Source organism: Ovis canadensis, chromosome 6 (assembly GCF_042477335.2).
Source record: "Ovis canadensis isolate MfBH-ARS-UI-01 breed Bighorn chromosome 6, ARS-UI_OviCan_v2, whole genome shotgun sequence".
Taxonomy (NCBI): domain Eukaryota; kingdom Metazoa; phylum Chordata; class Mammalia; order Artiodactyla; family Bovidae; genus Ovis; species Ovis canadensis.
In genome coordinates, this window is record NC_091250.1 from 112,479,476 (window position 1) to 112,499,590 (window position 20,115).

At 39.9% G+C, this 20,115-nt stretch overlaps 1 protein-coding gene across 1 annotated transcript in view; it reads right to left on the reverse strand.

Annotated features, from left to right (window-relative positions):
- PRKG2 (protein kinase cGMP-dependent 2) overlaps positions 1 to 20,115 on the reverse strand; it is a 132,402-nt gene that overhangs the window by 8,579 nt on the left and 103,708 nt on the right. Inside the window, exons 16-17 of the mRNA XM_069593207.1 lie at positions 8,929 to 9,051; positions 7,126 to 7,188 (exon numbers count right to left, since the gene is read on the reverse strand). Coding sequence (XP_069449308.1) covers positions 7,126 to 7,188; positions 8,929 to 9,051 — 186 coding nt within the window. The remainder of the gene's footprint in view (positions 1 to 7,125; positions 7,189 to 8,928; positions 9,052 to 20,115) is intronic.

The following is a 20,115-nucleotide window of genomic DNA, read 5'->3' on the forward strand; positions in this document are numbered from 1 at the left end:
TGTATGAACTGATTACTCTCAAATTTCTATTTCCATTCAAGATCTCCCCACCCCATTGTTTTATAGGCTGATATCCATAACTGCCATTCACTATCACCCCAAAGAATATCTAATGGGTATCTAGCAACAATCAGGTTCACATTGAAGCTCCAAATTTTCCTCAATAAATTTGTCTCAACTCTTCCAGTTGTTCAAACCAAAGACTTTGGAGTTATCCTTTCTCTCACATCCTGTCTCAGTTCATGGGCAAATTTAGTCAGCATTATCTTCAAAATACATTTGTATTCAGAACCCTACAAATACTCAATATCTCCATTCTACCAGCATGCACCAAGCCATTAGTATTTCTTGCCTGTATTATTACAATCACCTCCTAACAGGTCCTCTGACCTTCCCAGGTCACTCGGGGGTAAAAGAATCCCCCTGCCAATGCAGGAGACTCAAGAGATGTGGGTTCAACCCCTGGATGAGGAAGATCCCCTGGGCTAAGAAATGGTAATCCCTTCCAGTATTCTTGCCTGGAGAAGCCCATGGAGAGAGGAGCCTGGAGGGCTACAGTCCATGGGGTTACAAAGAGATGGACACACCTGAGCACACGCAGGCATGCAAACAGGTCCTTCTACTTTTGTCCATGCGAAACAATCCAGCAGCAAAGGCAATCATTGAAAATGTAAGTCAGGGCACATCATGCCTTTGTTCAAAGCTGTCCAATGCTTTCAGTTTCACTCAGTGTAAAAGGCAAAGTCTTCACCATGTCTTTACTATAACCCATTGACTTACAAAATCATCCTTTCAGCCACCACCCTTCCCCCACCTTACCACTGTCCTACTTTTCTCTTTCTTTCTGTTTTGCACCTGTGTCTCCTTAACATTCTTCCAACAAGCTAGGGATGCTCCCAATTCAAGGCCTTTGCACGTAAGCCCCTGTAAGTGAATGAGTCTTTCCCCAGATTTCCACGTGATTTGCTCCCTCAACAGTATCAGATATTTTCTCAAAGGTCATTTCTTAGAGAAGCCTTCTTTGGGAGACCCGGGTTCAATCCCTGGGTCAGGAAGATCCCCTGGAGAAGGCAATGGCAACCCACTCCAGTAGTCATGCCTGAAAAATTCTGTGGATGGGGAAGCCTGGTGGGCTACAGTCCATTGGGTGGCAAAGAGTTGGACACAACTGAGTGACTTCACTTCCTTTCATTTTCTTTTACCATCCAGTCTAACATGGCAAACCTTCCCCATTCCTCGCACCCCTACCCTCCCCACCACACATTACCTCCCATCCTTTCCTATTTTCTCTCCTTAGTACTTGACACTCTCTAATATCTCTACTATGCACTTTATGTAGTTAAAATATCTTCTTTATTTTCTTTCTCCCCAACTAGAATCCAAGCTCCATGATGGCAAGAATGCAAGCTCATTTCCAAAGAAGTGTCACTAACACTTGGAACAGTGCATGCTAAGTTGCTTCAGTTGTGTCTAACTTTTTTGCAACCCTGTGGATGACAGCCTGCCAGGCTCCTCTGTCCATGGGATTCTCCAGGCAAGAAAACTGGAGTGGATTGCCATTTCCTTCTCCAGGGGATCTTTCCAACCAAGGGATCAAACCTGCATCTCTTATGTCTCCTGCACTGGCAGGTGGGTTCTTTACCACTAGGGCCACCTGGGAAGCCCACTTGGAACAAAACAGGGGCTCAAATAAATGTCTGTTGAATAACTTAATGAGTCTACAACAAGAGGACACATTCACACAGGATCTCTATCATTCTTACAACATCACATTGCCATATTGTGATGCTCTTGATGAAATGTATCTAGAAAGCTCCAAGAGAAAAACTATCTCACAATTATCTGTAATGGGATGAAGCTAAAGGCCAGATGAAGTCCTTTCATTTATTGCTTCCAAATCATTAATCTAAAAGGACTGATATGGTCTTTAGGATACATATCAGGCTTGGTGAGCTGGAGATTCAACACCAGAAATGAAGAGAGCTTACTTCTCTCAGACAGAAAAAAATAGGTACTCTGTCTCTCAGAATATTATGAAGCACATGGAGTAATACTGTTTTATATAATACTGATCTTTTCTGTTGGGACACTGAAGTCACTTTAGTCAGTCAAGAAAAATGTACACACTGCTATATACTTATTAATAAAATGGATAACCAACAAGGACCTACTGTATAGCACAGGGAACTCTGCTCAATGTTATGTGGCAGCCTGGATGGGAGGGGGTTTGGGGGGAGAGTGGACACATGAATATGTATGGCTGAGTCCCTTCCCTGTTCACTGAAACTATCACATCATTGTTAATCGGCTATACCCTCAATACAAAATAAAAACTTCAAAAAAGAAAAAAAAAAAGAAAGAAAGAAAAGAAAAAGTACCAGCCCAGGGCTGGCACCAGTCTAGTGCAGAAAGTCAATTTGGTCCCAGGAATCAGAAACAACAAAGACCCTGCTTTTAAGATATCTTTATTTTGGTAGGAGGTGACAAGTAAACAAACAAGTAAGTACTACAAATACTTACATTTGTTTCATATACTAATAAGTAATAGAGAATAAAGAGAAAACATAAGAGAATAAAATGGTAGAGGTTGACTGGGATGAGGATGGGTTGGGAGGTACTGCTTTTTAGCCAGAGTGATGTCTGAAGAAGTAATATCTGAGTTAAAGCCATAATGAAGAGAATGGAGAAGCCATGGATAGATTCGTGTCAATGGCTTTCTAAATGGAAGAAAGTGATGAAATGAGCAGAAGTGTAGTGAATGGAGGGAAAACTAGAAAAACATATCATGTCTGAGAACCAGTCAGAGGCCAGATCCTGTAGGGTCTTGCAGAACATAAAAAGGCATCAAGATTTTATGCTTAGGGGAAAACCAGTACAAAGTTAGAAGGAAGTGATGTGATCTAAGCATGTTAAGACAATTACGGCCGCTATGTGAAGAATATCCACGGCAGGGGTGCAATGGGAGGGTGGTAGGAGGTGGGAGAAGGCAGGCTGGGAGATTTTATAAGACCGTCACATTCTTCTGTCTGTCTACTGGACCTGCAGTTACGTTTTTCTACCTTTTTCAATCTCTTTCCACTCTTGGAACTGGTTTGGGGGTCACTCCGTGACTGGATCTCCCATCCTAAGTCTAAGCTTAGCAAAAGAAAAAATACTAAAAACAGAGGGCAGGCTCTGGTACATTCCATTTTAGATGCCATGCCATTCTTCACTCAAAGTGCCATTTTTGCCTGAGCTGCTGAGTCTTTAAGCAAAGAGTGAGAGTCAGACAGCGGTGCTAGCTGTATGACTTCCCCTGTCCTTGCTGCAAAACCGCAGAAGTCTTCTGCTTGATCCACCCATCAGCTTCTTTGTACAGACTGAGGCTCCATTTTTAGGGATTTCTGGGCACACAGTTCTGTGGGTTCTTTTCTTTTACCACCAAAGTCTGCCACAATTCCTTTTCACATATTTTACAATGCTCTCTACCCAGAACCTACTCCATAAATATTAATAAAAATCATTACTGTTACTCCACTGAATCAAAGAGCCTGTGCATTTCTTGTTGAGTACTTGTTACAATTTGACTTATGGCAATATTTACTTAACATGAGTGGTTATTCACTTAACACTTGGCCTTTTTGACACTAACCACATTTTAAGTAATCCAAGTGCCAGCATGCACTCGTGTGTGAAAAATATTCACTAAAGAAATATTAGCAGCAACTGCACATAAATTGCTTCTTCATTTTTAGAAGACTTGTAGCTATTCTTGAGAGTAAAATTCTAGAGACTCGAAATATTAAAGGTAACATTATGAGACTGGAAACAAATTACTCCTGGGCCTAGCAGGAAAGATTTAATTGTACCCTACAATATATTATCCCTCTTTTCAGACGGACATGACTGGTACCTAGTTAATAAGTTAACTCACAAAAAGGAGAGAGAGGAACTCTATTTTTAGGAAAGACGATTTATCACAGACTGGACAAACATTTAACAATAGAACATGTTTAACTGTATTGTTTTAAAAAACAAAATTGAAGTAAATAGCTTTCTAAGAAAAAAAAATGTTTTACCTTAGAGAGGAGCTGGAAAATCTGACAGCAAATTTTAGAAAATTTTTTTGTTCTATTTCTTTATTTAGGCAGCAATGTATGGCATGTGGGGATCTTAGTTACCTGGCCAGGGACTGAACATGTGCTCCCTGCATTGGAAGCATGGAGTCTTAACCACTGGACCTCCAGGGAAGCCCAGAAAGAATGTTTTCTCAAAAAAAAAAAAAAATCCAGAATATCCTGGGTAGAGAAGCTATATACGCCTTGGAGACTTATAGAAGGTTCTAGAACACTCCTATTTGAAAGCAGAGAGATCTGTTTTTCAGCCCCACATGCCCCAGCTTTGTATCTTAAGAATCACTATGAAAATAAGATGAAATAATGGTTTTAAGCTCCCTGTGCTCACCAGAAGGCACTGTGTAAATTTGCTGCATCTTATTAGTGAACTCTGCCCTACACACGGATGCTTCAGCTACTTGGCAAAGAGCACCGTCTGTTAAAAAGCATGGGCAAATTAATCCCTGTGGGGAAGGGAATTCAAAATTCTTCATTACCACACTAAAGTGAGAAAGTCCTTTAGCATCAATTTGCATATGCATAAAATTCCAATTTGACAGTTGCATTTAAATGAGCCTCAGGTAAATGAGAAGCAAGAGATAAAACTGGAACCTGTTAACAATTATATTACTTCTATTTTCCAACTACCTCAGAGCAACCATGAAGACGCTTCTTTAATGAGACAAAAGAAGACAATACACTGGAAGAGGGACTTTAATTGACAGGACTTTTGTTTGTTCAATAAGAATGGTATATTTATGTGTCTTTTTATCATGAGAGAAGAAACTGTGATAACAGCATGTAGGAAGAGAGAGAAACTGGAATCTAAGATAAATAATAAACTTTACACTGAAGACCATCCAAAGGCTCTAAGAATAAAGAACAGAAAATAAGCATTTTGATGTCTCTGAAATGCACAGATGTGTCTGTCTGTCTCCATCTCTTCCCTGCTCCCCACCCCCTTCCTGATATATCCTGACTCCTTACGGAAGAGCCCAATATGAATTTACAATGTTGAATACATGGCTTTATTTCAAGAAAGCTCATGAATAGATAGAGCAGGGTTGGCAGCCCAAGGATTTTTTTTTTTTTTTTTAGCTGCACCACTACTGTTCAGAAAAATGGACAGTGTTTCTATTCAGCAGCATCTCTCCCTTTATTTTCACTCTATGGTGATTTGCCTCTAATTCTTCAGTAAAAACATCCAGAGAGAAATAAAATATTGAGAGGTGTTTCCCTCTCTGAAAGTGAATACAGCAGTGTGCTCAAAGGTTTTCAAAAATGAAATTCTCAAATTTATTTTTTTGAACTATCAAGAGGTGATAGTCTCTATTTGTAAATCAAGCACAAAAGCAAAACATCTTGAGGATGGCAGGATTTAGCCAGGCATAGATTAAAAACAAACAAATAACTCCAAGGCTTGAACTTCCACACACACATGCAAACAAATCAGAGATTTTATGTTGTGGAGGTTATTGATGGTTTTAAAGTCCAGTTTTAGAAATTCACAGACCTGAAGAGGTGCATATTAGATTACTACATAAGGATAAAACATGGTTTGAGGTTTTGTGGAAATCAATGTACCTTACCCGAAAAAGTAAAGTACAATATGAGACTTTAAAATGTGCAGAGCTAACATCACTCATTATCAGAGAAATGCAAATCAAAATCACAATGAGGTACGATCTCACACCAGTCAGAATGGCTGCTATCCAAAAGTCTACAAGCAGTAAATGCTGGAGAGGGTGTGGAGAAAAGGGAACCCTCTTACACTGTTGGTAGGAATGGAAATTAGTACAGCCACTATGGAGAACAGTGTAGAGATTCCTTAAAAAAACTGGAAATAGAACTGCCTTATGACCCAGCAATCCCACTGCTGGGCATACACACTGAGGAAACCAGAATTGAAAGAGACATGTGTACCCCAATGTTCATCACAGCACTGTTTATAATAGCCAGGACATGGAAGCAACCTAGATGTCCATCAGCAGACAAATGGATAAGAAAGCTGTGGTACATATACACAATGGAATATTACACAGCCATTAAAAAGAATACATTTGAATCAGTTCTAATGAGGTGGATGAAACTGGAGCCTATTATACAGAGTGAAGTAAGCCAGAAAAAAAAACACCAATACAGTATACTAACACATATATATGGAATTTAGAAAGATGGTGATGATAACCCTATATGTGAGACAGATAGGTGTATAGAACAGTCTTTTGGACTCTGTGGGAGAAAGCGAGGGTGGGATGATCTGAGAGAATAGCATTGAAACATGTATATTATCATATGTGAAACAGATCGCCAGCCCAGGTTCGATGCATGAGACAGGGTGCTCAGGGCTGGTGCTCTGGGATGACCCTGAGGGATGGGATGGGGAGGGAGGTGGGAGGGGCATTCAGGATGGGGAACACATGCACACCCATGGCTGATTCATATCAGTGTATGGCAAAAAACACTACAATACTGTAAAGTAATTAACCTCCAACTAAAATAAATAAATTTTTAAAAATAATAATAAAACAAAATGTGGAGAGCTAGTCAAAGGAAAACTATGTTTCAAATTAATGTATAATACCAGTTAAACTGAAATAGAAGGCTATTTAAGAGTTGATTTAGTTAACCCATTCTCTTGAATATGGATAACAATGATAGTATCCTACTTTAACTGCAAATCAAATGTCAAAATTAGAACTTGATTCCTTTACAGAATCCAAGATAATATTGGAAAATAATAAAGACAGCAGCAGATAAAAAGCTAAGTTGCTATAACCTGAATATGTAATTTTGTGATTTGTTTTGTAACTTTATCCATACTTGATAGGAACTTCCAGCACTGGCGAAATCACACTGAGATTGATCTTTGTAACTGCAGGTAGTATAACACAGATGAGAAATAAAGCACCAGAAAGGGTAAACTGAGTATCTGGGGAGGGGTCTTTGCAGCATACTGAGAAAAGCTTCAAGATGACCACATTTTAAAAATAAAAAATATTTCTATATTTGCTGGCAGAGAAATATGTACCTGTGTTTCTTAATGTCATTGATTCCATTCTTCAGATTTCCCAGTCTTTCTGTTGGATTTTGCCTACAAAAAAAGTTTTAAGTCAGCTTATAATAATTATGCTTGAGTGAATTTTACATTAAAATTTAATGCTTTTTCTTTATCCGTTCATTCATTTTGTCAGTAATATGTATAAACCAGGCACATTTGTGTATAGGGAGAGAGAAAACATACGCCCTCTCTGGAGGAGCCACAGTCCAATTACAGTCAGAAATATGAATATCAATTCAGTTCCGTTCAGTCACTCAGTCGTGTCTGACTCTTTGCAACCCCATGAATCGCAGCACGCCAGGCCTCCCTGTCCATCACCAACTCCCGGAGTTCACTCAGACTCACATCCATCGAGTCAGTGATGCCATCCAGGCATCTCATCCTCTGTTGTCCCCTTCTCCTCCTGCCCCCAATCCCTCCCAGCATCAGAGTCTTTTCCAATGAGTCAACTCTTCGCATGAGATGGCCAAAGTACTGGAGTTTCAGCTTCAGCATCATTCCCTCCAAAGAAATTCCAAGGCTGATCTCCTTATGTATCTATATACCCCAGTATATAGCTATAGGCTATATATGGGCTTCCTTTGTGGGTCAGCTGGTAAAGAATCCGCCTGCAATGCGGGAGATCTGGGTTTAGTCTCTGGATTGGGAAGATCCCCTGGAGAAGGGAATGGCTACCCACTTCAGGATTCTGGCCTAGAGAATTATGAGGTCGTAAAGAGTCGGACATGACTGAGCGACTTTCACTTTCTCTATATAGCTATAGATACTTAGATATAGATATTGATATATAGATAGGTATATATCCCAGTGCTTTAAATGAGCTATGAGTAAATGCTTAGAAGAATAGGCAGATGCTGTTATATCTTACCAATTTTGCTAAGAAGACCAAGGAAAGCTTTAGAGAATCATTTACAATGGAGTTAAAATTTTAGAAACATGAAGAAATTTCTGTGGGCAACCAGCAGCAAGGTTTCATGTCCTAAATTTACTAAATTTTAATGCACTTTTGAAAGTTCATATGTGCAAAAAATGTTCAAAATGTTTTTAAAAAAGGCAACAAAATTAAGTTTAAACAAAATTCTAGAAGTCTTCCGTTCTCCAAAAAATTACTTTTAATGTTAAATAGAATTCTGCAGTAATTTGCAATAAAGTCAGAATATTTTTTTAAAAAACTGAAGGCTGAAAGAGGGCATACAGCAACACTTTATCATCACCACTGAAAATTAACAGAGGCTATAAATTACTCCTTCATTACGGTAAGTTTTGTGGTTTTGTTTTTCTCTACAGCAGACAAAGATGATTCTCAAAGATAACCTGAACAATCTGGATAACTTTTAAACTATAAGAAGGTACTGTGGTTCTATCATATGAAGGAAACTCAAACTCTTAGTACAGACCATAAAATAGAAAACATGTAGGCGCATGCTAAGTCACTTCAATCATATCTGACTCTTTGCAATCCTATGGATCGCCAGGTTCCTCTGTGCATGGGATTCTCCAGGAATACTGGAGTGGGCTGCCATGCGCTCCTCCAGGGGATCGTCTCAACCCAGGGATCAAACCCGTGTCTCTTACATCTCCTGCATTGGCAGGCAGATTCTTTACCACTATCCACCTGGGAAGCCCAAAGTAGAAATGATTTTCTTTAAATATAATCTAGCTACATAGAAAAGTACTATAAGTAAATACATAATCTAACTTTAAAATGGCAGCAGAAATAAGAAGCCTTCACACTTTACCTAAAAACAAAGAATTTTTAATAGTCATTCTCACCTGCAAAGTCTCCGAATCAGATCCTCAGGTCGTCTTGTTATCTTTCTGGGAAAATCCATTTTTTCAATGCCTTTGAGAATCAGATTATAGGTCATCATTTGGTCAATCCCAGAAAAAGGAGGGCTAGAGAAAAGCCAAAATAAGACATTAGGACCCACATCTGAGACACATTTACAACTAATATTCCACCCTCCCTCTTTCCCTCCTTCCCTCTCTCTCATAGGTTGTTTTATAGCAAATCTGCATATATGCTAGAAAATAATCTCATTACTTGAATACCACTTAAAATACACACATTCATACATAGACATAGAGGTAATCTATCGGGTGGTGACACTTAAAAGAAAAATAAAGTGGAGGACAGAGAGTGAGAGAGAGGTGTAATGTTTTTAGACACAATGGATAGTAAAAGGGGTTCAGTGGTAAAGAATGCAATTCCCAAGGCAGAGGAGTGGATTTAATCCCTGTGTCAGGAAGATCCCCTGGAGAAGAAAATGCAACCCACTAAGCCTCTCTCATATGCTGACAATTAAGCAGAGATGAGAATGAGTCACACTGTTCTCTTGTAGACAAAGAATTCCAAGATAGCAAGGAGTCAGGAATGGACATGGGTTATTCTTGGAACAGGGAGGGCAGTGTTGCTGGTGGAGCCAGTAAGCAGGGCAGGAGGATAAGAGATGAGGGTCACATGACTATAGACCTAGTGGGCTATGGGAAGGACCTGGGAATGTGTTCTAATTTACAAAACCCAAAGTAAGGTTTTAAAAATGTGTTGATGGACTTCCCTGGTGTTTCAGTGGTTAAGAGTCCATGCTTCCACTGGAGGAGTTGTGGAGTCAATTGCTGGTCAGGAAACTAAGATCCTGTATGTCAGGTGGTATGACCAAAAGGGAGAAAAGAAACAAAACAAAACAAAAAAAATGTGTTGAAAATAAACTGTGATGGTTCTAGTGGTGGGGTAAGGCAGGGCTGGTAGCTCAGACTAGAACAGTGGTGAAGGTGGAGATGTGATTGGATTCCAGATTATTTCGAAGGCAGTCAACAGGATTTGCTAATGGGGTGAATGTGGTATGCAGGAGAAAGCAAGGATTCAAGAATGATGCTAAAGCATTTTGGGTGTTTCCCTGGTAGCTCAGCTGGTAAAGAATCCACTTGCAATGCAGGAGACCTGGGTTCAATCTGTGGGTTGGGAAGATCCCTTGGAGAAGGACATGGCAACCCACTCCAGTATTCTGGCCTGGAGAATCCCTATTGACAGAAGAGCCTGGCGGGCTACAGTCCATGGGGTCATAGAGTTGGCATGACTGAGTGACTCAGTGGCTAGGCACAAAGCGTTTTGATCCATGGAACTGAGCTATTTTTACTAAGTCTGGAGTGGGCTGGGAGTACAGGTTGCAGAGCAGGTTATGAAGAAGAGAATCAAGAGTTATGTCCTGAACATCCCAATAGAGATGCTAAGCAAGCAGGTGAACTTAGGAGTCTGGCATTCAGGGAAGAGCCTAGGGCTGGAGGTGTGGTTCTGAGGAGTCCTTAGACAGCATTTATGGCCAGGGGACTTGATGTTATCACCCAAGGAGTGAATAGGTAGAAAATAGGTCAAGGACTGAAGTGACCTGAGGTCAGGATGACAAGAAGGATTCAGCAACAGACACTGAGCTGGAGACTCTAGCATGGGGACAGAAAAGAGAGTATTTCAAGGCAACGGTTGCAACAATGAATAAGAAAGTTTACAATAGCTAGGAGATGGAGGCAACCTAGATGCCCATCAGCAGACGAATGGATGAGAAAGTTGTGGTACATATACACAATGGAATATTATTCAGCTATTAAAAACGCATTTGAGTCAGTTCTAATGAGGTGGATGAAACTGGAGCCTATTATACAGAGTAAAGTAAGTCTGAAAGAAAAACACCAGTACAGTATATTAATGTATATATATGAAATTTAGAAAGATGGTAATGATGACCCTGTATGCGAGACAGCAAAAGAGACACAGATATAAAGAACAGACTTTTGGACTCTGTGCGAGAAGGTGAGGGTGGGATGATTTGAAAGAATAGCATTGAAACACGTATATTACCACCGTATGTGAAACAGATGACTAGTCCAAGTTCAATGCATGAAACAGGGCACTCAAAGCTGGTGCATGGGGACAACCCAGAGGGATGGGATGGGGAGCGAGGTGGGAAGGGGTTCGACACAAGGGGACACATGTATACCCATGTCTGATTCATGTCACTGTATGGAAAAAACCACTGCTGCTGCTGCTGCTGCTAAGTCACTTCAGTCGTGTCCAACTCTGTGTGACTCCATAGACGGCAGCCCACCAGGCTTTCCCGTCCCTGGGATTCTCCAGGCAAGAACACTGGCGTGGGTTGCCATTTCCTTCTCCAATGCATGAAAGTGAACAGTGAAAGTGAAGTTGCTCGGTCGTGTCCGACTCTTAGTGACCCCATGGACTGCAGCCCACCACGCTCCTCCATCCATGGGATTTTCCAGACAAGAGTACTGGAGTGGGCTGCCATTGCGTTTTCCATGGCAAAAACCACTACAGTGTTGTAAAATAATTAGTCTCTAATTATAATAAATAAACTAATTTTTATAAAAAGAAAGCATTGGGAATGAACCACTGAATTTGGGTAACATGTTAATGCATAGACTCTGCTTTTAAAATCACTTTCATACCTACACTGTTGTGTCATTTAATTTTTGAAAATTAAAGATGATTTTCACAAACAACTCTGCCGTATTTTAGTCACGCCTGAGACAGGAAGATAGTGAGAGCTCCCACTCTTTGTAATAAACTTGAAACAAGTTTGGTGCACCGACTTTTCAATAATCTATGTTTCACTCATAAATAAAAAGATGTAGGAAACAAATAACATTGCTCTAACATCTTCAACTTATTTATATATCTACAAGTAGGTTGTGTTTTGTTTTGGTTGGGTTTTTCAGTTCTTTTCTTATCTTCATTTACCTCCTAACTTCAGGACATTTAAAATGAACTGTCCCCATACCCTATCCCAGAAAAGCTTTATAAAAATGATTTCTCAACAGTTTTTCATATTTTAGTTTATTTTTAATTGGAGGATACTTGCTTTACAATGTTGTGTCGGTTGTACAAGCTGTACAACAACTTGAATCAGCTGTAAGTATACTTATATCCCCCTCCCTTTTGAATCTCCCTCCCACCCATCCCCCACTCTCAATTTCTTTAGGACAACTCAAGACCATTTTGGCAATTCCAAATTATTGAGAATCATTCCCTCTTTCTTATTCCCTCACTTTATTTCCACACTTCTTGTAACAATGTATTCTAGCTGATGAAGACTGAAATGTATATTCTCCAGGTACCTACAAGAGCCATCATGTATCTGTTAGAAATGCAGCTGACTTATTTTTCCAGAAACAAGAAAACCAATTCTTGAAATAGAAATCCTTGTGTCCTGAGACCATAAGCAATTTTCTCTTTAAATGACTAGCAGGACGTTTTTCTCTTCTTTCCTCCAAAATCTTAAGCAATGAATATTTGAAAATATTTGATATTACAGATAATATCAAATAATCTTTCATGTGGACAAGGATAAAGAACAGAGCCACACATAATCCAATACTGAAATTTGCAGTGTATAAAGTTCAAGAAGATTCCAGGAAACTCTCCTTTGGTAAAGTATGTGTTGAGCCTTGGATCCCCAGACTGGGCTCATTCCAGCATTTCTTATGGCGTTCCATATGCAAATCATCCCTGAAATCAAGACTGAGGATATTTGGTTGTAAAGGCTTAAAAGGATGACCAAAATCAGTTAACGATAAATGGAGGTAGAAAACTAACCTGAGTGCCATGGGTACATCCATGCATTATGGATGAGTTATAAAAATTCATTTGTAGGAAAAGGGGAAAAGATGGCGGAGGAATAGGACGGGAAGATCACGTTCTCCCTCACAAATTCCTCAAAAGAACATTTCAACGCCGAGCAAACTCCACAAAACAACTTCTGTAGGCTGGCAGAGGACATCAGGCAACCAGAAAAGCAGACCATTGTCTTCAAAAACAGGTAGGAAAAAATATAAAAGACGAAAAAGGAGACAAAGGAGGTGGGGAGGGAGCTCCGTCCCGGGAAGGGAAGCCCGTCCCGGGAAGGGAATTTTAAGAAGAGAGGTTTCCAAACACCAGGAAACACTCTCCCTGCCGAGTCTGTGGCGAGCCTTGGAAACACAGAGGGCAACATAATAGGAAGGAAAAATAGATAAATAATTAAAACCAACAGATTACAAGCCCACCAGTAACTCCCCCAGCGGAAAAGCAGCACAGACGCCTGCATCCGCCATTGGGAAGTGGGGGCAGGGCAGGGACGCGCGGGAGGCGCGGGCTGCAGAGCTTTGCAAGAATCGGGCAGGAACGCCCCACCCGCAACCAGAACGATCTAACTTGGGCTAGCAAACCAGACTGTGGGATAGCTACCACGCGAAAAGCTCGAACATAAGACACCGCCAGGACTGAGCACAGAACAAAGGACGGAGCGGAAAAAGCCGGCTGCAGACCATTCCCCGCCGGGGACAGGCAGCCAGAGCCGTAAGGACTGGAAAGGGGCAATTGCAGACCCGGAGAGACTTTACTTACCTAACTGCAAGCAGGCTCCTTTGCTAAGACTTCTGGGGGTGCTGGACAGTCACAGTCTGCCTCACGGGGTGCGCCAGCGGTCCACCCAGAGAGCTGAGCGGCAGCGGCGGAAAAGGTGACAAGCCGCAGCGATCGCGCTCGCCAAACTCCTGAGCTACTCGGACCTGGGAAGGGCACAAAGCGCAGTCCCAGCCGCATTTGTGCCTCTGAGGGCTGCCTGAGGGCCGAACCTGAGCGGCTTGGACCGGGGAAGTGCACGCAGCCTAGGGCCGGCCCCAGACGGCTCCCAGCTGAGCATCCTAGAGCCGGAGCGGTTTGTGCGCCGCGAGAAAGGACAGGTCAAGCGTGGCAGAGATACTGTGTACACACGACAGTGCTATTTGTTTGCAGCATCCCCCCTCCCCACAGCGCGACTGAACTAGTGAGCCTAAAAACCAGCAAACAGAAGAAGTTAAACAGAGGGAACCACCTTGGAAGTGAGCCCACATGGCCCATAACATCAGAGAAGAGCCAGATATATTTTTAATTTTTTAATATTTTTAAAATCATTCTTTTTTTTTGCTTTTTGCTTTTTTTTTCCTTTTTTTTTCCCGAGCTTTTTTTCAATTGTTAAGTCTTCTATTTCTCCTCTAATTTTTATTTCTATAACCTAATATTACTATTTAAAAAAAAAAAGACTTTTTTTTTTTTTTAAGGCAAACACCATATATACTCTTTGGATGGTTGTTGGTGTTTTGTTTTGTTTTTTTTTGTTTGTTTGTTTTTTAATAATTCTTTTTTTTTTCTTTCTTCCTTTTTCCTTCTGCTTTTCTTTAATATTGTATCTTTGAAAATCCAACCTCTACTCCAGATTTTTAATCTTTGCTCTTAGGTTTTTGTTGTCAATTTTGTACATTTAAAAACCCAAACTTCACTACCCAAGTTTACCTGAGAGCGAGATTACTGGCTTGACCACTCTCTCCTCCTCTGGACTCTCCTTTTTCTCCACCAGGTGGCCTCTGTCTCTTTTCTCCCCCATCTCTTCTCTATCCAACTCTGTGAATCTCTGTGTGTTCCAGACGGTAGAGAACACCTAAGGAACTGGTTACTGGCAGGATTTGTCTCTCTCCTACTCATTCCTCTCTCTTATCCTCCTGGTCACCTCTGTCTACTTCCTCCCTCTCCTCTTCCCCGTATAACTCTGTAAATACCTCTGAGCGGTCCAGACTATAGAGCGCACATAAGGAAGTGACTACTGGCTAGCTTGCTCTCTCCTCTCTTGATCTCACTGCATCTCATTCCAGTTACCTCTAACTACCCCCTCCATCTTCTCTTCTCCTTGTAACTCAGTGAACCTCTCTGAGTGTCCTTCAATGTGGAGAAACTTTTCATCTTTAACCTAGATGTTTTATCATCGGTGCTGTATAGATGGAGAAGTCTAGAGGCTACTGTAAAAATAAAACTGAAAACCAGAAGCAGGAAGCTTAAACCCAAAGCCTGAAAACATTAGAGAACTCTTGAATTCAGGGAACATTAAGCAATAGGAGCTCATCAAATGCCTTCATACCTACACCGAAACCAAGCTCCACCCAAGGGCCAACAAGTTCCAAAACAAGACATACCACCCAAATTCTCCAGTAACACAGGAACACTCCCCTGAGCCTCAATATACAGGCAGCTCAAAATTATCCCAAAACCTTTGATGTCTCATAACCCATTAGGGGTCACTCCACTGCACTCCAGAGAGAAGAAACCCAGCTCCACCCACCAGAACTCCAACACAAGCCTCCCTAACCAGGAAACCTTGACAAGCCACTGATACAACCCCACCCAAAGTGAGGAAGCTCCATAATAAAGAGAACTCCACAAATTATCAGAATATAAAAAGGCCACCCCAAACGCAGCAATATAACCAAGATGAAGAGACAGAGGAATACTCAGCAGGTAAAGGAACAGGAAAGTTGCCCACTAAACCAAACAAAAGAGGAAGAAGTAGGGAATCTACCGGAGAAGGAATTCCGAATATTGATAGTGAAAATGATCCAAAATCTTGAAATCAAAATGGAAACACAGATAAATAGCCTAGAGACAAGGATTGAGAAGATGCAAGAAAGGTTTAACAAGGACCTAGAAGAAATAAAAAAGAGTCAAAATATAATGAATAACACAATAAATGAGATCAGAAACTCTCTGGAGGCAACAAATAGTAGAATAACGGAGGCAGAAGATAGGATTAGTGAAATAGAAGATAGAATGGTAGAAATAAATGAATCAGAGAGGAAACAAGAAAAACGAATTAAAAGAAACGAGGACAATCTCAGAGACCTCCAGGACAATATGAAACGCTCCAACATTCGAATTATAGGAGTCCCAGAAGAAGAAGACAGAAAGAAAGACCATGAGAAAATCTTTGAGGAGATAATAGTTGAAAACTTCCCTAAAATGGGGAAGGAAATAATCACCCAAGTCCAAGAAACACAGAGAGTCCCAAATAGGATAAACCCAAGGCGAAACACCCCAAGACACATATTAATCAAATTAACAAAGATCAAACACAAAGAACAAATATTAAAAGCAGCAAGGGAAAAACAAGAAATAACACACAAGGGGATTCCCATAAGGGTAACAGCTGATCTGTCAATAGAAACTCTTCAGGCCAGGAGGGAATGGCAAGACATACTTAAAGTGATGAAAGACAATAACCTACAGCCCAGATTACTGTACCCAGCAAGGATCTCATTCAAATACGAAGGAGAAATCAAAAGCTTTACAGACAAGCAAAAGCTGAGAGAATTCAGCACCACCAAACCAGCTCTCCAACAAATTCTAAAGGATATCCTCTAGACAGGAAACACGAAAAGGGTGTATAAACCCGAACCCAAAACAATAAAGTAAATGGCAACGGGATCATACTTATCAATAATTACCTTAAACGTAAATGGGTTGAACGCCCCAACCAAAAGACAAAGACTGGCCGAATGGATACAAAAACAAGACCCCTCTATATGCTGCTTACAAGAGACCCACCTCAAAACAAGGGACACATACAGACTGAAAGTGAAGGGCTGGAAAAAGATATACCACGCGAATAGAGACCAAAAGAAAGCAGGAGTGGCAATACTCATATCCGATAAAATAGACTTTAAAACAAAGGCTGTGAAAAGAGACAAAGAAGGCCACTACATAATGATCAAAGGAACAATCCAAGAAGAAGATATAACAATTATAAATATATATGCACCCAATATAGGAGCACCACAATATGTAAGACAAATGCTAACAAGTATGAAAGGGGAAATCAACAATAACACAATAATAGTGGGAGACTATAATACCCCACTCACACCTATGGACAGATCAACTAAACAGAAAATTAACAAAGAAACGCAAACTTTAAATGATACATTAGATCAGTTAGACCTAATTGATATCTATAGGACATTTCACCCCAAAACAACGAATTTCACCTTTTTTTCAAGTGCTCATGGAACCTTCTCCAGGATAGATCACATCCTGGGCCATAAATCTAAACTTGATAAATTCAAGAAAATCGAAATCATTCCAAGCATCTTTTCTGACCATAATGCATTAAGATTAGATCTCAATTACAGGAGAAAAACTATTAAAAAATCCAACATATGGAGGTTGAACAACACACTTCTGAATAACCAACAAATCACAGAAGAAATCAAAAAAGAAATCAAAATATGCATAGAAACTAATGAAAATGAAAACACAACAACCCAAAACCTGTGGGACACTATAAAAGCAGTGCTAAGAGGAAAGTTCATAGCAATACAGGCATACCTCAAGAAACAAGAAAAAAGTCAAATAAATAACCTAACTCTACAACTAAAGCAACTAGAAAAGGAAGAGTTGGAGAACCCCAGAGTTAGTAGAAGGAAAGAAGTCTTAAAAATTAGGGCAGAAATAAATGCAAAAGAAACAAAAGAGACCATAGCAAAAATCAACAAAGCCAAAAGCTGGTTCTTTGAAAGGATAAATAAAATTGACAAACCATTAGCCAGACTCATCAAGAAGCAAAGAGAGAAAAATCAAATCAATAAAATTAGAAATGAAAATGGAGAGATCACAACAGACAACACAGAAATACAAAGGATCATAAGAGACTACTATCAGCAGTTGTATGCCAATAAAATGGACAACGTGGAAGAAATGGACAAATTCTTAGAAAAGTACAATTTTCCAAAACTGAACCAGGAAGAAATAGAAAATCTTAACAGACCCATCACAAGCACGGAAATTGATACTGTAATCAGAAACCTTCCAGCAAACAAAAGTCCAGGTCCAGATGGCTTCACAGCTGAATTCTACCAAAAATTTCGAGAAGAGCTAACACCTATCCTCCTCAAACTCTTCCAGAAAATTGCAGAGGAAGGTAAACTTCCAAACTCATTCTATGAGGCCACCATCACCCTAATACCAAAACCTGACAAAGATGTCACAAAAAAAGAAAACTACAGGCCAATATCTCTGATGAACATAGATGCAAAAATCCTCAACAAAATTCTAGCAATCAGAATCCAACAACACATTAAAAAGATCATACACCATGACCAAGTGGGCTTTATCCCAGGGATGCAAGGATTCTTCAATATCCGCAAATCAATCAATGTAATTCACCACATTAACAAATTGAAAAATAAAAACCATATGATTATCTCAATAGATGCAGAGAAGGCCTTTGACAAAATTCAACATCCATTTATGATAAAAACTCTCCAGAAAGCAGGAATAGAAGGAACATACCTCAACATAATAAAAGCTATCTATGACAAACCCACAGCAAACATTATCCTCAATGCTGAAAAATTGAAAGCATTTCCCCTAAAGTCAGGAACAAGACAAGGGTGTCCACTTTCACCACTACTATTCAACATAGTTCTGGAAGTTTTGGCCACAGCAATCAGAACAGAAAAAGAAATAAAAGGAATCCAAATTGGAAAAGAAGAAGTAAAACTCTCACTGTTTGCAGATGACATGATCCTCTACATGGAAAACCCTAAAAACTCCACCAGAAAATTACTAGAGCTAATCAATGAATATAGTAAAGTTGCAGGATATAAAATCAACACACAGAAATCCCTTGCATTCCTATACACGAATAATGAGAAAGTAGAAAAAGAAATTAAGGAAACAATTCCATTCACCATTGCAACGAAAAGAATAAAATACTTAGGAATATATCTACCTAAAGAAACTAAAGACCTATATATAGAAAACTATAAAACACTGATGAAAGAAATCAAAGAGGACACTAATAGATGGAGAAATATACCATGTTCATGGATTGGAAGAATCAATATAGTGAAAATGAGTATACTACCCAAAGCAATTTACAAATTCAATGCAATCCCTATCAAGCTACCAGCCACATTTTTCACAGAACTAGAACAAATAATTTCAAGATTTGTATGGAAATACAAAAAACCTCGAATAGCCAAAGCAATCTTGAGAAAGAAGAATGGAACTGGAGGAATCAACTTGCCTGACTTCAGGCTCTACTACAAAGCCACAGTCATCAAGACAGTATGGTACTGGCACAAAGACAGACATATAGATCAATGGAACAAAATAGAAAGCCCAGAGATAAATCCACACACATATGGACACCTTATCTTTGACAAAGGAGGCAAGAATATACAATGGAGTAAAGACAATCTCTTTAACAAGTGGTGCTGGGAAAACTGGTCAACCACTTGTAAAAGAATGAAACTAGATCACTTTCTAACACCGCACACAAAAATAAACTCAAAATGGATTAAAGATCTAAATGTAAGATCAGAAACTATAAAACTCCTAGAGGAGAACATAGGCAAAACACTCTCAGACATAAATCACAGCAGGATCCTCTATGAACCACCTCCCAGAATTCTGGAAATAAAAGCAAAAATAAACAAATGGGATCTAATTAAAATTAAAAGCTTCTGCACAACAAAGGAAACTATAAGCAAGGTGAAAAGACAGCCTTCTGAATGGGAGAAAATAATAGCAAATGAAGCAACTGACAAACAACTAATCTCAAAAATATACAAGCAACTTCTGCAGCTCAATTCCAGAAAAATAAACGACCCAATCAAAAAATGGGCCAAAGAACTAAATAGACATTTCTCCAAAGAAGACATACGGATGGCTAACAAACACATGAAAAGATGCTCAACATCACTCATTATTAGAGAAATGCAAATCAAAACCACAATGAGGTACCACTTCACACCAGTCAGAATGGCTGCGATCCAAAAATCTGCAAGCAATAAATGCTGGAGAGGGTGTGGAGAAAAGGGAACCCTCCTACACTGTTGGTGGGAATGCAAACTAGTACAGCCACTATGAAGAACGGTGTGGAGATTCCTTAAAAAATTGCAAATAGAACTACCTTATGACCCAGCAATCCCACTTCTGGGCATACACACCGAGGAAACCAGAATTGAAAGAGACATATGTACCCCAATGTTCATCGCAGCACTGTTTATAATAGCCAGGACATGGAAACAACCTAGATGTCCATCAGCAGATGAATGGATAAGAAAGCGGTGGTACATATACACAATGGAGTATTACTCAGC